Raw genomic sequence first — 22,576 nt, forward strand, 5'->3', positions numbered from 1 at the left:
TATGATTCTGGGGGGAAATACCAAAACACCAAATTCCCAGAGCAATAATAAGGTTGTGTTCCTAAAACTTCCAAAAAATATGTTGCATCTCGTCCTGACAGCTCCTTTAAAAATAATTGACTTTGACCCGAGAGTACATAACAACCAACCAGAATTGTTTCTAGAGCAGCAGTGCTAAAAATAATTTGCTTCTCAAGCTCAACAATGACTAATGTTCCTGTGCAGAAGGTCTGTTTGCTGTAGGGCGGCCTTCTCTCTCTCTGTCAAACATGTAAACAGGAGGAAGGCTGTGATGCTGGACTAAATCTACTTGAGCAGAAGGGAGCTCTAAGTGAAAGAGTGATATGACAAACAGATTGGACTTGGAAATTCTGTTGTGCTGTTATAGTGTGGAACAAAAGGTTTGTTACCTTCATGATGTTCTCATTCTGTAAAATTGCACTGAGTTTTATGTCTCATGCTAGAAATAGAGGGTCTAATTTTGGATAGACTTTTCTCAGTTTTCATCAAGAGGAAGCAGGAGTGAGGAGAGTCTGTGAGGCTCTGCTGGGGGGAAGAAGTGGATGGATGGAGCAAGACTTGGGCCTGAGATGGTGGTGGTGGTTGTGGCTAGGGTTAGGGTTAGGGTTAGTTAATATTATTATATTAGTATTAGTAGTAGTAGTAGTAGTAGTAGTAGTAGTAGTAGTACTCATTTTGTTATTAATATTAATATTATTATATTAGTAGTAGTAGTAGTAGTAGTAGTACTCATTTTGTTATTAATATTAATATTATTATATTAGTAGTAGTAGTAGTAGTACTCATTTTGTTATTAATATTAATATTATTATATTAGTAGTAGTAGTAGTAGTAGTAGTAGTCATTTTGTTATTAATATTAATATTATTATATTAGTAGTAGTAGTAGTAGTAGTACTCATTTTGTTATTAATATTAATATTATTATATTAGTAGTAGTAGTAGTAGTAGTAGTAGTCATTTTGTTATTAATATTAATATTATTATATTAGTAGTAGTAGTAGTAGTAGTAGTAGTAGTAGTAGTAGTAGTACTCATTTTGTTATTAATATTAATATTATTATATTAGTAGTAGTAGTAGTAGTAGTAGTAGTCATTTTGTTATTAATATTAATATTATTATATTAGTAGTAGTAGTAGTAGTAGTACTCATTTTGTTATTAATATTAATATTATTATATTAGTAGTAGTAGTAGTAGTAGTAGTACTCATTTTGTTATTAATATTAATATTATTATAGTAGTAGTAGTAGTAGTAGTAGTAGTAGTAGTACTCATTTTGTTATTAATATTAATATTATATTAGTAGTAGTAGTAGTAATACTCATTTTGTTATTAATATTAATATTATCATATTAGTAGTAGTAGTAGTACTACTCATTTTGTTATTAATATTATTATTATTATTATTATGAATACAGTAACCGGTGCAGCTGGACTGTCCTCTGGCCTCCTGCTGTGATGTTGTTTCATAACACAATAGACCTTCTGGTCCTCTCTGTCTCTGTCTCTGTCTCTGTCTCTGTCGCTGTCTCCATGTGAGCGCACATCCATCTGCGCACAGCAGCGCGCGGAGGAGGAGCGTTAACGGCTCCGGTACCGGCTGTCAGCAGGACGGAGACATGGCGGCACACAGTCCTGCAGATCACTGCGAGACTAAGTCCTGCTTTTATATACTGAAAATGCTTTCGATCAAATAATGTTGGACGCCACCTGGAATCACAGGTTTGTTTTTATGTGTCCTTTACGCGGAGACGCTGCTGGTTCGGTGCGTAAAGCTGTGACTTTCTGTGGATGAGGAAGGCTGCAAAGTTTCCATGCAGAACTCCAAGGACGACTGTTTCAGAGGGATGAAGGTATGAGGACATAGGACCAAATATAAGTCCAAAAAATATTTAAATATTTATTTTTTAATACAATGCTGCTTATTTCTCCAACTCCATATCAAACTGGTTTATTCTGGATTTAACGCACCAACAAGTATCCTATGTCTATCTATGTCTGTCACCATATAGGGCGTTTAACTGCAGCTGAACTCGAGCTTATCCAACTCTTCAGGCTATAATTAGACATGCGGCATATGGCTCGGCATATGCTGCATGAGCACACGTGTTGCATCAAATCAAAGTTTCACAGTTTACTTGTAGCTCAGTGTGACAGCAGTCAGTCCTCCTGCAGCCTGCTGTTTCAGTCTGAGGAGAACATTCACTAAACTGTGTTCTACTGAGAGAAGATCTTGTTGAATCTCTCAATCTGCTGTCTCTGCACTTCCAGCGCCTCCACCCAGATTAAAGCCCGGCTGATGTCCTCCATGTCCTGCTGATGTCCTCCATGTCCTGCTGCTGTCCTCACCCTCACCAGGCTGTCTCAGGTACCTCATGTTCACTCTCCTGCTGCAGCTTTCTATACACTTTGATTGTATATATAGACTTTTTATGCATGCTGTATAACTTTATGCACTCACTCAGCCTCCTCTCTGTGCTCAGTATGCACCCTTTCTATTCATGTCAGGACATCTCTGAAGGTTTTAAAAGAAAAGTTTGCTTCAGATTCACCAACTCTGTACAGGTCATAATATATTGTCAATTCTAATCTTAGTTAAGATAAAATAAGATAAAATAAGATGAACCTTTATTAATCCCTGGAGGGAAATTCAGGTGTCGAAGCAGCAACATCAGCAAACAGAGTGAAACACAGGAGAGGTAAAGGTATACAAAAATGATAAAAACAAGAATAGAGATATAAAAGATACAGAGTGAATGGGTGAACATAGTGTGTACAGTCCATCAATAAATAAATGTAGTATGTGCAATAAATGTAATTTGTGCATATGTGAAGTCTATAAAGTGGTATATAGGATGTATAGTGTAAAGTAAGTGTAAAGTGCGCCAGTGGTTAGAGTCCATGATGGTTGCAGATAGTGCATGTTTAAAGGTAGATAGTGCATGTTTAAAGTACCCGATAGTTACCTGCTATCATGAAAGTACAATAATCCATAATTATGTCAGGGTAAATTAATTAGATATAAGAATTAAACTCAATATACTCTTTTGAAATAGGCTATTGCAATTTCAACTTGAGTGCAACTGAGTAAACCTACACAGTACTAATTAAGAGATTCTTTAGACCCAAATAATTATTGCAATATTTTGGTTAGGCCATGTTCACTGATGATAACAACTGATTGTGTTGTTTTTTATGTTATGCTTATATTTTCCATTATATGTTAATTTTTTTTGCTGTGCAATTTTTGTATTAATTCAATCAATCAATTAAGAAAACCAATCAACCGTTGTTTTTTTTTATCTTTCATGCAAATATCAGTTACAAGCCGTGCACAAACAGACCATTTAACGTCCTAATGCAACCGACAGAAAAGAGAAAAGCCTGCACCAACCACCACTTCCTGTTTACAGTAAAACATCAGATCTTAATATAAACATGTAGCTATTTTTATTTTCCACCTTCTTAATATAATTTCCAGTGGGAGGTTATTTGGCATGTGTCATGTTGCAGTAGCAGATTTCCAACACTTGTGTGCAGTATTGGTGCAGGTTTAAACTGACAGTCATACAGTGTTCAAGCTCTCTTATTCTAACTCCACGGTGTCGCTCACATGCTTTTCAAACGGAAGTCAGAGTCCAGTGGAATCAGACTCAAAATGTGAGCTCGGTTAAATAAAAAGATTAAAAATCTGATCAGAAAAGAAAAATCTGTCTCATGAATCTCTCATAAACACAACTCATTACATTGGAGTTAAATACGACCAATTTTAGTGTCTGTTGGACATTAATAAATCCTGTCTTTACTGCCTGTAATTTCTTATAACTGAGTCACAGTCAAAAGCCAAAACTCCAGCTGTGGTCCACTGGATCCGGCTGTTTATGGGTGTCTTAATGAGAGAATCAAACACACCCAGTCTCTGCTGACTGCAGACCAGGCTGGGACGTGATGTTTGATGAAACCACACCTACTGACCCAGAGCGAGCTGTGTGGTGTTGTAACCCAAATATACAGAATTTATGACAACAGTCACAATTTTACATCCCTTTTATGTCACTCTCTCTCTCTCTGACTCTCATAACTTCCCAATTTTCAACATTTTGAGGAACAACCAAAACTAACGAGGGTAGTGAGCTGCCAAGTGCTGTTCCTCACAAATATAGCTAAACCTGGACACACACGTCCTCTGAGGTTTCTCCAACATGTCACTTCCCAGTATGTAAACTATTTAGGGGTCGTGGAACGCAGCAGAGCCCAACCCTGGAGGTTATTTCTGTCTCATGTTAACCATACAGCCCCCACCCGTCCAATGTGTGTGTGTGTGTGTGTGTGTGTGTGTGTGTGTGTGTGTGTGTGTGCTGGGAGAGGCAGGTTGACGTTTAAGTTTTATAGCCAAAGCAAACTGGAGCTGTCTGCATTTGATGGATCTTGCTCCAAAAAAACCTGTGTTCAGGTGCACAGGCTCTGATTTGGATGAAATTTGCAGGGCAAATTTTAAAAAGTTTTGGAAATCTGTTAATTAAAGCTGAAATGGGTGTGGCCTGCAACAAGAGATTTGCTTTGAATCAAGGAGTCTAGGATAAATAAGAGTTTTGCTACACATAGTGGTTTAGAAATGGCCACATGGTGGCGCTATCGAATCCACAATCAAAGGAAATGACTTGTTTTTTGGTCCATTGTCAAACTTTCCACAAAATTTCTTTCTAGTAGGTTTTTAGATATCCTGCTATGTAACAGTTATTAATAACATTTCAATCAGGAGAGACTTCATTCAGAGGGAAGAAATACATTTATTACATGGTGCACGATAAAGTTACAGTAGCGGAGAGTCTTTAGGGATTAGACCCCATCGTGTCATAGTCATATTTAGGGGGGTAGTGATGCCACGGTGAGTACAGGAATATTCCCTCCGGAGTCTAGACACCGATGGTGGTGGTGGAGAGGTGAACAGAGTTGGCTGAAGATCTGGATGATGGGATGTGGAGCAGGACTTCTGATGAGCTCAGTCAGTGGAGGGAACCTTCACCACCGATGTGATGAAGACTGGAGAGAGGAGAAAAGTCTTCAATTTAAAGTTTGACGGCAACGATATGATTGGCTTAGGAAGACTGCAGTTAAATCTGATTGGTTAACTTATAGTGAACACCCATAGTCAGCTGATGGAGTAGAAGCTGGAGAGTGAGACAGATTTGTGAATGGATGAGAGCGTAAAAAGACATTCTCCTCTGCTTTATAATAATAGTACTGTAAATAATGAAGACAATAACTGTGTGTAATATGATAATAAAGAATACTAATAGTACTAATAAGATAAAGAAGCTTTCAACCTACAAATGTAAAACCTGTGGATAAAATAATACACTGTACTCTGTTGGAGGGATGTTTACATTTTATTTGAATGAAGAGTAAAGAAATATTTATTTTATTCATATCTGCACTACACCACCCAGCTAATGCTGTAATGGAAAGAGACTCTGCTGCCAGGAGACGCCTTCAGTGTGTGTGTGTGTGTGTGTGTGTGTGTGTGTGTGTGTGCGTGTGCGTGTGCGTGTGTGTGTGTGTGTGTGTGTGTGTGTGTGTGAGTGCTGCCTTGAGGACCACCCAGTAGATCTGACTTATTTTTCTAATGTTGTGACAGATTATATCTTTTGTGTTTGTGTTACTCTTCATGCAGATGGATCAGCTCCATGATGCTGTAGGAAAGACCAAAGTAGCCTAACTGCAGCAGGTACTATGTGTCCTATGTGTCCTATGTGTCCTATGTGTCCAATGTGTCCTATGTGTACTATGTATGGTACTATGTGTGTGTCTGTGTCCGTGTGCTGTAGAAGTACACGCCGTGATACACTGAATATTGAGTGACGACATTCTGGTGTGATGTTGATCTTCCTCGGATCAAAATGTTTTCTGTGTGAGTAATTAATTGAACCTGTGTAGACATGGAGTTGATTTGCATATTGATTAAAAAACATAGAGAGAAAAACATGATGAAATAGTCTCAAAAATAAAGTAAGGAGAGATGCAATCAGTGAACAAGCAACGAAACAAGCAACTTATTGAAATAGCACACTTCAACACAAAGCAACCACAGACAATGACGATGTGGGGAGACAAAAAAGTGTTGAATAATCGTCCTCTTGACAAAAGAAGTAAGACGCAAAATAGCAGAGCATTAAATAAAATGAAATCAAAACATAATGAAACAGAAAATCACACGGAAGGCTTCAAATTGTGTTTTTGTTGCCTTTGTCTATAAGATTGTTTTCTTTTGTGCTCTTCTTGTGAGCGTTTTCTCTATTGTTAAAAGAAATAATTCTAAAATATGACTTCCAAAAAGAAGATTGCTCTCAATATTTCATTAGAAAATTGAAGCGCAGAACGTGATAAAGGGCAGGATGTTGTGGGGATGTTCAGTAGTTGTGTGTCAGTGTGTAGAGGAGCAGAAAACATTTGCACTTTAATTACCACGGTGTCCTCTCAGTGGACAGATGTGTTGACGAGGGTGCAGACAGTAAAGTGGAGTCCCGTCTCTTAACACGGCTGGTTCTGATGGTACCTGCCTGGAAACGGGGCTCCACTACATCATCACAGCTGGTTGGATGTTACCTTACGATGGATGGATGATAGATGGATGATACGTCACTAACTTTATAGAGTTATAGGTGTCAGATATATAATAAGAAGAACACCATTTGATTGGCCAGGTTGGGAAAAAATCCCCTCAGCTGAGGTTTTAATTGATGGCTCATCATAAATGAGGAATCCATGACACTTTTAATAACTCATTAGAAAGTGAGTCCTTAATGAAGAACTACAAGCTTCTCACTTTATTAGTTATCAGGCCTAAATAGTTGTAAATCATTTATTCTTCCACTATAATTAATCTATATATAATCTACTACACTATAACAAGTCAAATAAATTTAATAAATGTAAATAAATATAATACTAATGCTACTAATATTCAAAGTATTTATGTGTTTACTAGTAATTCATATAAAGTAGGGCTGGGCGATATAGCCAAAATCTTCTATCACAATATGTGTCATAGGTCATGTCATATCTCAATAATGATATATCTCTATATGAAATAACCACATGGTTAGCCTATTCTTTTTGTATACTCCTGCGTGAATTAAATACTTGACAAATGAATAGAACAGAATATAAAGCTTTATTGTAATTGTATTAAATACAATGAGATTCACAGTTGCCACTTCTGGTCAGTGCTTTAAAACAAATACTTGACAAGACTAAACAAGGCAAGTAAAACATATAACAGGTAAAACACACACAGTTATAAAGCAAATAAAACAGGTAAAGTAGATGTAATAAATAAATATAAACAGAGGTATTACACTTGAGGAATAAAATATAAAAATAGATGTAATGTAAACGGAGGTAATTGCACTTGTAAAATATGTAGGGTATAGATGTAATAAATAAAATGTAAACAACGGTAGTTGCACTTGAGGTGTATATTGCATCAAAGGATATATTGCACAGTCAAATGTATTTCACATTCAGTGTATTAATATTGCACAGATGTATTGTTTGTTCAGTGTCCGTATGGCCCAGGGAAAGAAACTGTTTGCGAGTCTGGAGGTGCGGGCTTTCATTGACCTGAAGAGTACCGAGTATATTCTCATTTTAAGAACTTGAGTGTAAAATGAACGTAACCGTTTTAAGTGAAATTATAGAGAAAAAATAAATATAAATATAGGCATAGCCTATATTGCAATAGAAACTATATATACAATCTATGATATACAATCTAATTGTTATGTTGTCCAGCTCTAATAGAAAGCCATGTCCAGGTTTGACCCTGAAACAGCTCCCTATCTTTTAGAGAGCCACTGTGATACTGAATGTTGTAGTCTTGATATTAACTGAAAGACTCTCCCTTCTTCTCTCCCTCAGGTACGATCAGCGTCGGACAAACAGCACAGCAGCCAAAGAAGTGCAGCATTACAACTGCACATTAAACTGGATTTACTGTGTACTGTAGTGTTTAGTGGAAGATTGGTTCGTACTGTATAAAGCTGAAGCAGGCTTCTTCAAGTTTATATTGTGGGTTTCCATTATTATCATGTATCCTTGATATGAATCATTTACCTCTACTGTATGTTTTCCAGCAAAATAATCCAATGGGACCAAATACAAAAACAAAGTATTAGCTGTCTCTATGTGTCATTGTGTTTGACTCCTGAGTTGCTCAGCTTCTACAGCAGGACTGGAAACTGATAAAGCAAATAAAACATTCTGTTTCTGAGCTCTCGTCTCTTCGTGCTTCTGAATATTATCAACCAATTTTCTGAATTCTCTCCTGTGTGATTAATTTGATCAGCCGTTAATGGCTCTGAAGGGCTGACGGCAACCTGCTTCACCTCCAGTGTGACTCATTTTAGGTCTTTAACTCATACAAGATACTGAAGCACCAAAGATGGTTGTTTTCCTAGATGGTGACTCTAAGAACGCCTCTTCATAAAACCTACCACAAATCCCACTTGGTGATGCTGGCATTACCAACATGTAAAAATAATCTTCTTGCTTAAGCGAAATACAAATATCAGCAGTGAAATGTATTCAAGTGCCAAAAGTAAATTGAAGATGATCATTTAGTTCCAGAAAACCTTGTATTTGCAGTCTGGGGGATCCTGTGAGGGAACACATTTCATGGCAATCCATCCAATAGTTGTGTAGACATTTCAATCATAACCACACATTTCAACCTCCTGGTGGCACTAAAGGTAACATCCGAGGATTACCAAAGTCAGAGGGAAACATCCTTTGGGGGTCATGAATGTTTATACTGAATTCCATAGAAATCCATCCAACAGTTATTGAGATATTTCAGTTTGGACCAAAGTGGTGGACGCAGCAGACCGACATTGTCATCCCTAGAGCTGGGTGCAAGTAGCAGGGCTGAAAGGGAAGGACAGAAGTAAAGGAAGGAAGAATGAAACAAGAAATAAAATAATAAAGATGTTTCACAATCTTTTTAATCTTATGTTAAATATAAAATCTTAATCTTTGAATTAAATGTTAGAAATAATACAACAAAAATGTGTTTGAAGTCTGTTTGAGAAAATGGTGACTTTCCACCTCTATATAGTTCAGTAGACTGGTGACCGGTATAAATGCAATGTATCCTCATATAAACGGTTCGTATGTTATCCTACAAAAAATTATTCCTAATTTTGCATGCGATTTCCTACAAATGTCCAGCAACACGTGTCAAATTCCGCTCATTACATGCAGTATTTTCAAAATAAAACGTCTTCAGAGGAAACAACTTGGTTAGGTTTAGGCAACAAAACTACTTGTAAAAAAAGATTGTGGTTTGGTATTTAAGTACGGAAGTTATGTGATAAATAAATCAATGTTGACTTCTGTTTTCACACACCGGTATCCTGGGCGAAAGATTTTGGACCCACCCGTCCACCCCGTCCTCCTCCCTATGCAGCGTTTTCACTCTTTATACTTCCTGGTTCACGATTACGTGGATTACAAACGAAATTATTTCATTGGATATATACGAATTACAGTGCATTACTTTTTGTAGGTATAGCTACGAACTGTGTATGAGAACATCCTGACTAGTGATGGCGAGCTGAAGCTTCATGAAGCATTGAAGCTTTCCAGCAAATTGCTTCGGAAAAGGGTTCATATCTTGAGGCTTCATGTGCACAAAACCACCTGGTGGTCAAAGAGTGTAAAACAGGCAGATATGATCTTAACCATGTGATCTGTGATATACTGTATTTTGCACAAGTAAAGGCTGTTAGGAATGACTATAAACAATGAGAAAAAAATATATTACCATGTAATCCATTTATATCTATATAATATTTAATATAATGTCTATTTTCTAGTAAGTATATTATGAGTATATAACATACATGTATAATAAACTGTAATTGTTTTGTGAGTAATGCATCTTATGTGTGTAAACCAATCCTTTGGTCAATAATTGTATTGTATTGTAGTGTATTATAATATAATAATGGCCGGAGGGGTAATATTAGTGTTCTGTGTCTCTTCTGGAAAGTGGTATTGGTTGAACCAGTGAAGATCTGAACCACTTCATGAACCAGTCAGCGGTATGGCCAGGCAGCGAGGCTTCGGACGTCATCGATGACGTCATTGGTCTAAAACGATACAAGCCTCGATACGCGCATCGCGGAAAACTTCCTGGATCACTCGACACACGCTCCGAAGCCTCGGCACAGCACCTAACATCACTAATCCTGACTATTGTAGGCACGTTTGAATTTTGGAAAGGCGGATGTTCTTACAACACATGGAAACTCCTGAGGAGTCTTTACCGATCAAAGTTGTCCTGTTCTCTGTGTCATTACCCAGAAACCACCGTGAGATTCTGTCCAGTAAACAACAACACACAGTCGGTGTCATTCATAAATGTGCTCTGGTTTGTTTGCGTTGCTGCTCCCCCTCTGGTGGCCCGTCTGACAGCAGCGCTTGTGTCTCCAGAGAAATGACGATTCATGGCTCAAAACAAATTATTCATCTGTCTGAACGGTGGGAAAGTAGAGGAGTGCTGTCGACTACATATTTAAGCTTGAAGGTCTGAGCAGCGAGTGGGCATCGAGAGAAGAAAACCTGTGTGATCCTTCTGAGTCACTTTCTGTTAAACCCACAGGATTCTCAGGGCTTTAGCTGTGTGTGAAGTCACTGTGTGTGCACGCCGGCTCTATCCTCGATGACTCAGCTCTCAACGACTCTGCACTTTGTAGGGATTAACTGAGGCATGTGGCAGACAAACAGCTTCTAATGAGTACAGGAACTACATTTATCAACCTGAGACCTGATGAAGCATCGCCCGTTCACTTTGTGTGTCTCTGGGGGGTAGAAACCACACATTTGTTAAATTAGAGGTCAACCACACTCACTCACAAATTCTGATTTTGGTGCTTTAGAAGGAAAGACATTTGAATAATTCATTGTTCTGCCGGTCCAATAGTTTGGTCCAGTGAAATATTTCAATTTGGCCCTCAGACGATGAATCCAAACTAAATTTTAGACTATTCTTCCAAGAAAAAAAAAATGAGAGCGTCAGTCGTTCTGGCAAAAGCTCCAAAACGAAATGTGTTGAGATTGAAGTGTCAAAGCCCTCAAGCAGCCGTAGGAATTATGACTCTAATCCATTGGGAGCAAAGTAGGAAGAAGTGTGACATTATTATAGAGCCACAAAGTCCACAGAGGGAAGAGGTCGTGGTGGATGGTTTATATATTAAACAGTGATTTAACGGTTTGTAAGACACTGGCAAAAGATGGTGTCCTGTCAATAGTGGCATCAGATCAGAAACCATATAGTTCTTGAGGGCAAGAACAAGCAATGAATTTAGTCTTTAATTTGGAGGCAGCTGTTAAGTGCATGACAGGAAACCACTCAATTTATTATTTCATTTCCAATGTTGATTCTCAGTGCCAAGACGGAGGTAATGTGTCCTCTCTGTCCCTCCCTACAGCCACATCCCCACTTACCCCAAACCCATTCATTACCTCCAATAATGGAGGCTGGGACACAGTTTTGAGCTTTGGGGTATCACACATACGATGTTGGACGGTTACAGCAGACGGCGCTAGAAATAAAGGGATGGGTCTGCTCAGGTGCTCTTAGGCGTGACAGAACTTTTTGGGTACGCTTCAATGGATTGCGTCTCAAATATAAAGCATTTGTTTATGGTCTTTTATTAAAGATCTTTTCAGTAATTGCAGAATTGTAATTGTCACCCATAAAATAAGCTTTTATTGACACCCTCCCTGCGGATGCCACAGTGAAACGAATCAATCATCCTCGTGTTCTATGATCGTGCACCAGCTAGTGAGCCGTTCAGCAAGTGCAGACCAGATTTTACTGCACATGTGTTTTACCCCAATTATATGAGGTGATATGGCACCTTGACATCTCCTCTTGTAACGCTCCTTGTCCACCAGATCCCCTCAGACTTTTCCACCACTTTCCACTTTCCCTCGTCAGCCCTGTAGAACATAACCAGCACATGAATCTGATCGCACAGGTAACAAATGACTGGCTGGTTCTTTAAATTAATGATGCAGCATCAACATGACATCTCCTCTAACAGGAATAGTCGGGCTGTGTGACCGAGCTGCAGCTGGAGAGATGAAGAGGGCTCAGGCTGAGGACTCTTGTTCCTCTGACTAGACAGAGGAAGAGGAACGGACTGTGACATAAAGAGGACACAGAGGTAATGACTTGGTCTAGAAACCGTGTTGGACTAACAGGCTCCAAAGATGGGCAGCCGTCACAGACAAAACCATGACTTCCTGTTTCTTGCAAGAATTACATCATCACCATCAGTCTCACAGATCAAATGATCACATCTAAGGCCTTTCTCAAACCACCTCCTACACACTCTCCCTATACTACACACTCTCCCTATACAACCCTCCAGCAATGAGCCTCCATCGATGCCGACTTAGTGGCTACGTGCAGCTGATGTCAAAATGTCTGCAATGCAAAAGGCCTATTGTAAAGTCTTGTATATTTACAGGGACTGTTGCAAAAACCACGCAGCTCGGAGACAATGAGAAGATGTTTACAAAAAAAGAAAAGAAATGGCACCACAGATGGGAGTAAATATTAGTTTTAGTTTTAGTTTCTCTGTATATTGCATATTCTTTTTTATTGTTAATACTGTGAACATTTGGCACATCCCCTCCGCTTGATACAAAACCATGGTTACGAAACGTTACAACAGTTTCTGTCGGAGAGAGGGAAGGTCGTCCCAAAGCTTGCCGCTGTATTTATACCCTACACCTCAAAGAAGGGTGCTTCATTCAGCTGTGAGTCGCTATTGAAGCACACAAGTGTCCTGTCATTTTTCATTTGTTAACCTTACGTAGGCGTCAGCGTGTGGCCTAACATGCCACTCACTGTGGCACCAACTTTTTCACAAGTTCCACCTTGTGATGTCTTTGGACATGTTAATAAATTTAAATAAATCTGAAATAATAATAAATAAATAATTTAACTTGTCAGTTTGTTATACTTGATGGACTTGTACATTTAGTATTTTATTTTTGTAACTTGAAGATATACCTGTTCTTTTGTTCCTGATGTAATTGTGATCGTGGTGCATGGGATGTGTCACTTGGACTTTGACTCTGGCAACTCCCACTTTCGGATCCACCATCCAATAGATGTGAAATCCTGTTGAACCAATTATCCAATGAGAATTGCACACCTGTTCTAGGTTGACTATATACGGGGTTGCCTTTTGTCTTTGACTCTGATGAAGACACAGTAATGTTGAAATGTTTGTCTGTTTGCACAATTCAAAGGCTGCAAATGAATCAGTGTGCTCCAGTCCTTCTTTTTCCCAAAGAAGTTTGCCGTCTTTCAGCTGAGAAGCATCTGATTCAGCTACATGCTGCTAGATGATTCACAGAGAAGAACCCTGTTTCAACTCACACTATTTACTCCTGTACTCCTGAACCAGTAGATTTGGTGCTGAGAGACGCAGACAGGAAGATGGAAAGTATTGAGATACAGATTAACTGTTGGTTTTGGTCTTTTCATGATTTGTTGAAAATAAAAAAATATTCAGATCATTGGGTGATAAACTGCCATAAGCAGAGGTTGTGTTGTCTGTGGTTGTGTCTGACTGGTATCCAGTGTCCAGCCCCCTCTAAGCCCAGTAACAAGGCCCTGCTGGGCCACAGCTAAAGCCTCCAGCACCACAAACAATGGAGCGGGGCTTTACGGAGGGCTGGAGCAAACTGCTGACTGTCCACTAGTGCTAATACACCCCTATTCTGTCTTGTCTCGCTGCTGTCGCCTCTCCCTCACACACACTCACATACCCAATGTCTATCGCTCACCCTATGGTGGTTTTGCAGAAGGAAAAAGTTCAGTGGTCCATATGTTGATATGTACACACACTGATGAGAGAGTCGCTCTCTTCTTCTGTTGACCCCCCTCCTCTGTGTGCCGTCCATCCCTCTTTCTCCCTCCATCCATCCCTCTCTCCCCCAACCCTGGGACCCCTCTGTCCTCTCTCTCTCTTGCTTTCTTTCTATTTGTGATCCACACTGAGAGTGTAGCTCGGTCTCCCGTGGGCCCAAACAGTCAAACCGATCCCCCAGATCGCCTCCGACGCCCACCTGCCTCCCCCAGCTCGGCCGCCCAGCTCTCCCAAGCCCCACAGCCCGTGTGTGGGCTGCTCCATCAGTGTGTTTCCTCCATCGGCTTCCTGCTGTGGACCATGTGTGAGTGTCTGCGTGGAATATTCAGAGTCACCTGGACGCCTTCCTCCAATGCAGGTCAGGAGAAATAACTGTCTTACTCTACTGTATGGAGCAACACATCCTCCACAGAAGTAGCACAACAGCGCTGTCATTTTCAGTGGATTCTTAACTTGGAAGATTACTGTCATATAATGATTAATTGGATTATATGATAGAAAAAACATTTAAATTTTCTCGTAATTGTCACATAGAAAGATTATCTACAAAGATGGTTGAGCTTTGGGAGCTACTTTAGTTAAGATTAGCGTTAGATTCAAGCAACACTTTAGTTAAGGTTAGGCAGTTCAAACTGTTTGATAATGTATGTGTTAGTTCAGAATTAAATAAGTAACCCATTCTGTAAAAAGTAAAACAGTCTGACATGAATTGCGAATCAGACCCAAGGTTGTCAGAATTGAAGGCACATGTCCATACCCTCCATCCACCATGATCAAAACACCTTTTCTTTTCACTATTTCAGCCTCAAACTGCTGCTTTTGTTGTTGTTTTTCTCTACTTGTGGCTCCGTCATGTGATGTGTTTCTGGTGGTGTTAAGTTACAGTTCTCATATTTGTACGTATTTTTTAAATATGCTCTCATTTTTGATTGGATTTGTTTGTATGTAGAGTAGCATTTAGCATCATACACGGTCTTCAGCTGATGATGATGAGGAAGCAGGTAGAGACTCAGAGACATGAAGAGAGATGTGGCTCAGTGCTCAACTCTTGATACAAGATATAGGCTACTGTTTACCGTTTACCCTTGAGCTACTCTTTAATTCTCACAATATTTTGGCTGGATTTCAAGTTTTGATGATCCAGGAACCTACAGTTAAAGGGACTGTTTGTAACTTTTTAAGCGTATAAATGTACCGGGTCGGTACACATGCGCGCTCGCGTGTGGCCGGAGCCTCGTCTCCTCTTGCCTGCTTGCCTTCACTCAGACAGAGCGCGCGTTCTCGTGTACTCGCTCCACCTCTAGACATGAACGCACGCTCACTCCACACTGCAGAAGAGTTAGTTTAGCTCTGAGAATATCTAGTGAATGTACAGTGGACGTTTGTGCAGAAATAAATGATGCAGCTCCTCCAGACCAACAGAGGTTTTCCGTGTCTTGTGAAGTGACGGGGCTCAGCAGAGAGAAACTTTATCGTCTCGTTACCGACTGGGTGCCGGTGTCTCCTCTGTTCACTCCGGCTGCGGGCGGAGAGAGCAGGGAGACACGCTGCAGAGCCCCGCTGCTGAAGCCTGCGCTCAGCCTGAGCTGAAGCAGGAAAAGCCAACACTAGGATCAGCATTGATTCATGGAGAGACCTTCGTCTGGTCAGCTAACATTACTGCAAAGCAGCTGAAATATAGAGTGATATTGTGGTTTTAGCTGACGTGTGTTGCCTCACTGTGTTGAGCGATGCTCGTTCATGTCTATTTAGAGCGAGGAAGCGCGAGCCCGACGCTGACTTTCGTTGATTTCACGGCCACAGGTGTCGCTGTTAACAAGCATTTCTGAAAGTTACAAATAGTCCCTTTAAGTGTAAGAGACTCTACATCTACTCATCCTATGTTCATTTGTTGGGATGCTACACTGAACGCACTGTGTGTAATGTTTTTTGATTGGTAGGAAGCGAACCAGATGGTCATTAGGTCAGTTTATTTTTTTGTCCTACAGTATTTACTTATTCTGTGGCTCATATTTGGTCCCATCTGTAACTTCTTGTGATGATATATAATATGATGTCATGTATGATCAAAACATGATGAGGTTTCTAATAACTAACTGAACGGTTTGGTGTCTTGTTGGCTATTAGCAGCTATGCTATTTAGCCAAAGTCACTTGCAAACGTGTGTCCTGCTTCGTGTTCTTCTGTTTCATGACTGCAACTCACATTGCATCTGTTCTTTGCTTTTACTTGCACTAGAACTTTGTTGTAGCTACAAAACTACATGTCGCCTCCATGTTGATTTCCGCCTCCATGTTGGGTGGGCGTGGTCACGTGGCCACAGTAATCGTAGCCTCCAGTACATTACATTCAGTGTCAACGAACAGTGGTATTAATAATATAGTAGTATTCTTACCTGCAGACTTTGCAATAGGCTTTGTTTGGATCTTGTAAGGCAGCAATGATCCATGGGTATTTCTAACGTTTTTGCTTTTTGGTTGGTTGTTTACCAGGTCCCGGGACACCGGGCTCCATGTCAGCGATGGATGGTTTAATTTCTCTCTGTAAATGTTTTAATTCTACAACATCATAGCTATGCGTCACCGCTAAGCGTAGTTCAATCGCTTTATCAATTGGCTGCACTCCTCTACACGGCTAAAACAAAAACACAACAGCCATAATTCATGTAGACTAACATAACGGTGCACAACACCAAAATAATGTTTCACAACAATCAGTATTTTATGTTTTATAAGGATATAACTCTGGGTTATTCTGATTTTCGAGACAATTCGGGACAACTGCTAGTAATTTGGGACTGTCCCGTATTTTTCAGGACTTCCGGTCCCCCCTATCTGAGATCCACATGCGCAAAGCAGCGATTCATTTAGTGTCTTCTGAGAAAAACATCTGTGTTTATGCTTTTGGATTTTGTTCATGAGTTAGTTGCTAACTTTGTCTGCCGTTTGACACTGTGCACCTACAGTACGCTGCACTCAGTTTGTCAGAGGTTGTTTTGTGAAAATGGTTCCTCACACACACAAGGAGGGTTTAATGATTCAGTTAGGAAACCATAATACTAAACTAAAAGAGGCTAAAAGCTGAAGTTTGTTGTTAATCAGGATACTATTCACATAACACCGTCATTTGATTCAATGATAATATCCATATAACATCCCTGAACCCTTTTTTTAGTGAGGAGATGAAGACTCTTAGCAGCACATTTAATCATAGTTAATGAACCCATTTTCTTTGGACAGCAATAACTGCTGTTTAATGGGAACATTTTCATACTTTGTTCTTAATTCACTTCTTCTCAAATAGAACATTTGCTTCCAGAAACCATCGCTGACACTTGACGTTTGAAAGAAGACAAATCAACATGATCTCAAGTAGTGCAGATAAAACAGCCTCACCACATTTGTATTTTGTAAAAAAAAAAATCGTACAATAAACCACCTCCGAAAAGGATATGCATATGTGCTGCAGCATTTTGGAAAAATGAATTCCTCACATTCATCTCTATTAATACCCAGAGGTCATGTCAGCTCACGGAAAGGTCGTTCAGTTGCGGGTCAAGGCGAAGCCGAGGGAGGAAGCGAGCATTGTGTCACTAGTTTGTCTGTTCGAGCTGAAGAGTTTGAGTGATTGTCCATCTCCTTCCTCTCTGTGTGTGTGTGTGTGTGTTTATGTGTGTGTGTGTGTGTGTGTGTGTGTGTGTGTGTGTGTGTGTTTGTGTTTGCGTGTGTGTGTGTGTGTGTGTGTGTGTGTGTGTTTGGAAAAACCCTTCCTCACATCTTTCTGGGGGGCTTTGTCCGACCCGTTCTGTACCCTTCCAAAACAAAGGATCACATCCCACTTACTCAGCTTCTTTTGAGCTTTCTTTATTAATTATTTTCACAATACAAGTGTAAATCTACACTAGAGAGTGTCTGACAATGTGTACCTTTATCCCCATATTTAAACAAGATCTCATCTCCCGGCTTTTCACTTTGCCTTCCAGAGCGTATAGTTCAACTATAAACTCTTCTGATTTTGAACAAACTAGTTCTAATGGAGCATAAATGATATCAACCTAATCATCCTGCTGATATGATGGCTGCTTACAGGCAGATAGTGTTCAGACCAAGCATGTTTTTCACTGTAACACGCTGCTCCAGTTTCTTGGCCCATTAAGCGCTGACGGGGTCATAGCTGCGGTCCGGCGGGACCGCGTGCCCCATGCCAACCGAGCCGTCCATCCTCGCTCACCCGTCAACACGCCCCACCCGTCCCTCACCCTCACCCCTCTACTCCTCCTCAGTCCTCCGTTAGCTCTCCCCTGTTTGTCTCCTCACAAACAACACCTCCTTCGCAGACCCCCGTGTCTCTGCCAAGCTACCGTACGATATCATACAGTATGAGCATGTCACTGCTTCTGTTTCTGTCACTGCTATCTTTGAAGAGAAGCCTTGGTTTTAACTTGATGATGATGATACCTTTTGGTTTTCATAAAAGAGTATGTAATCCTTCACCGAGAGAAATGAGCTGCCACAACAGTGATATGCATACAGATACCTGCTCCTCTCTCTCTCTCCCTCCCTTCCCTGTCCGGCCCAGCCCTTGTTTCAGGGTCCCAGGCCTCCCCATATCTAAATCCTGGCTTTGTGTGGGAGCTGGAGTGCAACAATGACCATGTTAGCTGACACAGTGCTGGCTGCCTGATCTGCGCTGACAGCATCTCCCCCCCTACCGCCCCACCTCTGCACGGCTCGCTGGCAAGAGACACATCCATCGCTCTACTGTAGGGCTGTGGGCTGGATAGTGCTGTACTGGGTCCATGGGGGGGGTTATGGGTTTGATAACGGGGGCGTTGATCTGCAGTTGAATGTGGTTTATAAAGCCCCGGGGTCTGGATAGAGGCTTAAAGGATCTGTATACCTTTGCAGGTGTTTCTACGTATTTTGGCAAATCAGACCTCTGATCAGGTTGTACTTCAGCCCAGTCGCCAGGAACAAATGTTGGCATTGTACGTTTCTGCACCAGGGATATGTTGAATGTCAACGTTTTTGGATTCGGTCAGAGCAACTAGTGCAGTACAAGGAATGACGGACAGAGCAAGTGATGTAGTATGAGCACCGCTATTGAAAGTTACCTGGTAAAATAACGAGTATAACAAGCAAGAAAGAGGCTTGGTGGATGGGTCAAACAAACACAGGACATTTACCTAGGAGACTTTACGCTTGTCACGTAACATAACGTTACGTAAGAAAGTTCGTTGTTATTTACTTACACTCGCTACGTTGTTACTTTTTTCACGTTGTTATTTAAACACAAACCATGATGTTTTTTCTAACCTTTACCAAGTAGTTTTGTTGCCTAAACCTAACCAATCGTTTAACAACGTTAACCATGTGTCATTGTGCGTTCCTGTTAGCGTGATACGAGGCTGATATGAAACATATTTTTGGTTCAGAAAACATTGACATTTAACGTATCTCGTGGTTTGCTGAAACGTACAATGGCAACCTCTTTTCTGGCGACTGAATTGTGTAGTTTGGTGGAGCTATGATGAATTATGTAAGTACACCGAACTTGATGAACGAATAAGACATAAGAATGACAGAGTTGGAAGTTGACCAGCAGCATGGGAGTGCAGGGGCTGCACTGTTCATACATGCATGAACTTGAGCTGTAGACTTGAAAAGCTCACATTAGTGGTTTATATCGTTGACATCAGATTGCTTATTTTGTCTGAACAACAGAAATAAAACGAGGAGCGAAATCCAGTGTGATTGCACCTTTAGAAAAGATGTAAGTCAGTGGAAGCAGCATGAGTGTGCAGAGACTTTAACATTTTTATTGATTTTTTTAGTCCACTAATTTGTCTCTCCTTTTAGCACTTCCTCACACTTGATATCAGAATTAGTTTTATTGTATCATGCTGAATATAAATAATTTTGTTCAGAGGGTTGGCTGCCAGCACCACTAACATCTTCTTTAGAGAGCTTAACTTTAGGTAATAGTCTTCATAAAAATGTAATAGACATTTTTCCCTGTTGTTAACAAGGGGTCGACTCTGCATGCAGCTTTGCTTGATACAGTTGTGTTTGGGATTTACTTTACAGTGTCAGTTAAACTCCTTTTATCCTGCTGAATTACTTCCACTGGAGTGAACGCCTCTCCACTTCATTTCACCTCAGTGAGCGTGAAATTGTGTCAGTCTTGCTTTGTACGCATTAGTGCCACCTTGGATTTTTTCTCTGGGTGGCAGGTGCTGAATGTGAGCCTATAGATACAGCATATATACGTTTAACACCTGTGGATTAAGACCCCATATTGTCCAGAATGAACCATGCAATTTACCTACTGGGATCATATAACTATAACCCCTGAGCTTCACCTGCAAAACGTCACTGAAAGACTCAGAATGACCACAAAGACATGCAAAATGACTACTAAAAGAGACAATACGTCCACAACGAGACACAAAATAACTATAAAGAAACACAACGAGACACAAAATGACTATAAAGATGCAAAATGACTATAAAGAGATACAAAGAGACACAAAACAACTATAGAGATGCAAAATGACTATAAAGTGATGCAAAATGACTATAAAACAAGGCAAAATGTCCGCAAAGACACACGATACGACTATAAAGAGACAAAAAATTACAACAAAAAAAGGCAAAACATCTAGAGAGAGACACAAAACAACCTTAAAGAGACGCAGAGACACAAAATGACAATAAAGATATGCAAAATGACTACAAAACAAGGCAATATGTCCGCAAAGAGACACAATACGACTATAAAGAGACACAAAATGACTACAAAAAGAGGCAAAACATCCACAAAGAGACACAAAACAACTATGAAGACACACAAAATGGCTACAAAAAAAAGCAAAATGTCCACAAAGAGACACAAAACAACTAAAGAGATGCAAAGTGACTACAAAAGAGAGACACAAAACCACTATAAAGACACACAAAACACAAATCACAACACGTGGCCACGTCATTTGTAGTCGATTTGTGTCTCTCCCAGTCTGGGTGTCCTGCTCCTATGTGGGAGGCTTTTTCATGTCTCTGCTCAGGGAGGACTTTGGCTCGCTGTCCGGCACGTCTGAACCTTCTCATATTTACCTCGGCTTTGCAGCCAGCTGGTTTACTACAAATCATCTGTAAATACAGGGAGGGAAACAAACCTAGACATGCACAGATATACAGACAGATACACGCTGGCACGTTGAAATGCAGACACACACAGACACACACAGAGACAAGCAGACAAATACAGACACACAAACAGCCGTCGCTCCCCTGAAAGAAAACGTCACGCTTTCTCTAAAATGAGATCCAAGGCCTGCTGTTCCTATTTTAAACCATTCAAGATAAAAATAACTTCCCAACAACATCACTTGTTGGAAAGTTCATCCAAGCATCTAAAGACCGTTGGGATTTTATTAGAGACTGTCTTGTGGTTTATTTTGGCTTCCGGGTTTGAAGTTAGATCGCTCAGCTGGGACATTGAGATCTAAACACCAACAGAGAACTCAGTGGAAAGAAAACACCGACACGTTCTCACCCACATGTCTAATGTAACACAACATGTAGCCCACCAGCAAGTGTTTCATTCATCCAAAGATCCTTCATCAGGGTGCATCGCATTTTTGGAAGCTGTCCCATTGGTCATTTTGCATATTAAGTGATCAGAACTTAATGGCAGATCAATCACTCTGGCACTCATACAGTACATGCAAAGTCAGCAGTATACAGTTGGATAGTCGATGAGGAGGAGCATTATCCAAAGTAGAAAGGCTGACCTATGAGCTTTTATTTTATAGCCTGTAGTCTATGTTTTAAAAATTATATATCATTAAGTAAATATTGCTGATGTAGTCGGATCTATTTGTGCAACGTTCATATATCACTTTAAATTACTCCTGGAAACAGAGAAACGAGTCCCTGTAGATATTTTCGTGAGGATTGTGCTGAAGAAGAAAAAATACTTGGCCTCATCATTTAAAGGAGACTTATAATGCTCATCTTTAGGTTCATACTTGTATTTGGGGTTTCTACTAGAACATGTTTACATGCTTTAATGTTCAAAAAACATATTATTTTTCTCATACTGTCTGTCTGAATATGCCTGTATTCACCCTCAGTCTGAAACGCTCTGTTTTAGTGCCAGTCTCTTTAAGACCCGGTAGACTAATCTTGCATGTAACATAGGAACGGGAGCCAAATCAGGAGAAGTGAAGCCAATGCTGAAGTGCCTTAAACCTGCATTCTCTCTAACAGCCAGCAGGGGGCGACTCCTCTGGTTGCTAAAAGAAGTCTGATTGTATAGAAGTCTATGAGAAAATGAGCCTACTTCTCACTTGATTTATTACCTCAGTAAACATTGTAAACATGAGTTTATGGTCTCAATCACTAGTTTCAAGTCTTCTTCAATACAGCATGATGTTCATTTAGTAAATGATGGTCCCATTTAGAGTCAAATAGCCCATAAAGCAGGGGATGCTTTAGGGCGTGGCTACCTCGTGATTGACAGGTCGTTACCACGGCGTTGTCCGTGTTTTCGTCTTACAACTTTAACCCTTTCACAGTGTGTTTTCAGCTCATGAAAGTTA

The 22,576-nt window shown here is 40.2% G+C and overlaps 1 protein-coding gene and 1 long non-coding RNA gene across 10 annotated transcripts in view; both read left to right on the forward strand.

Moving 5' to 3' along the window:
• Positions 1-1,595: 1,595 nt before the first annotated feature.
• On the forward strand, positions 1,596-8,294 carry LOC119491391. Of its 2 annotated transcripts, XR_005207601.1 has the most exons (4): positions 1,596-1,875; positions 2,294-2,390; positions 5,697-5,750; positions 7,943-8,294. It is a non-coding gene; the product is annotated as an uncharacterized LOC119491391 (long non-coding RNA). The 2 variants fall into 2 exon arrangements; XR_005207600.1 differs by lacking the exon at positions 1,596-1,875 and having other exon boundaries at positions 2,133-2,390.
• Positions 8,295-14,105: 5,811 nt separating this feature from the next.
• Positions 14,106-22,576, forward strand: part of prx (periaxin) — a 49,156-nt gene continuing 40,685 nt past the window's right edge. For 7 of the 8 annotated variants that reach the window (XM_037776029.1, XM_037776030.1, XM_037776031.1 and 4 more), the window contains exon 1: positions 14,113-14,332. In XM_037776029.1, coding sequence (XP_037631957.1) covers positions 14,275-14,332 — 58 coding nt within the window. In that variant the 5' untranslated portion in view covers positions 14,113-14,274. Of the gene's footprint in view, positions 14,333-22,576 lie in introns of all 8 variants that reach the window. The other variant, XM_037776038.1, reaches the window with a different exon arrangement.

The sequence above is a fragment of the Sebastes umbrosus genome, chromosome 7, assembly GCF_015220745.1.
Source record: "Sebastes umbrosus isolate fSebUmb1 chromosome 7, fSebUmb1.pri, whole genome shotgun sequence".
Lineage (NCBI taxonomy): Eukaryota > Metazoa > Chordata > Actinopteri > Perciformes > Sebastidae > Sebastes > Sebastes umbrosus.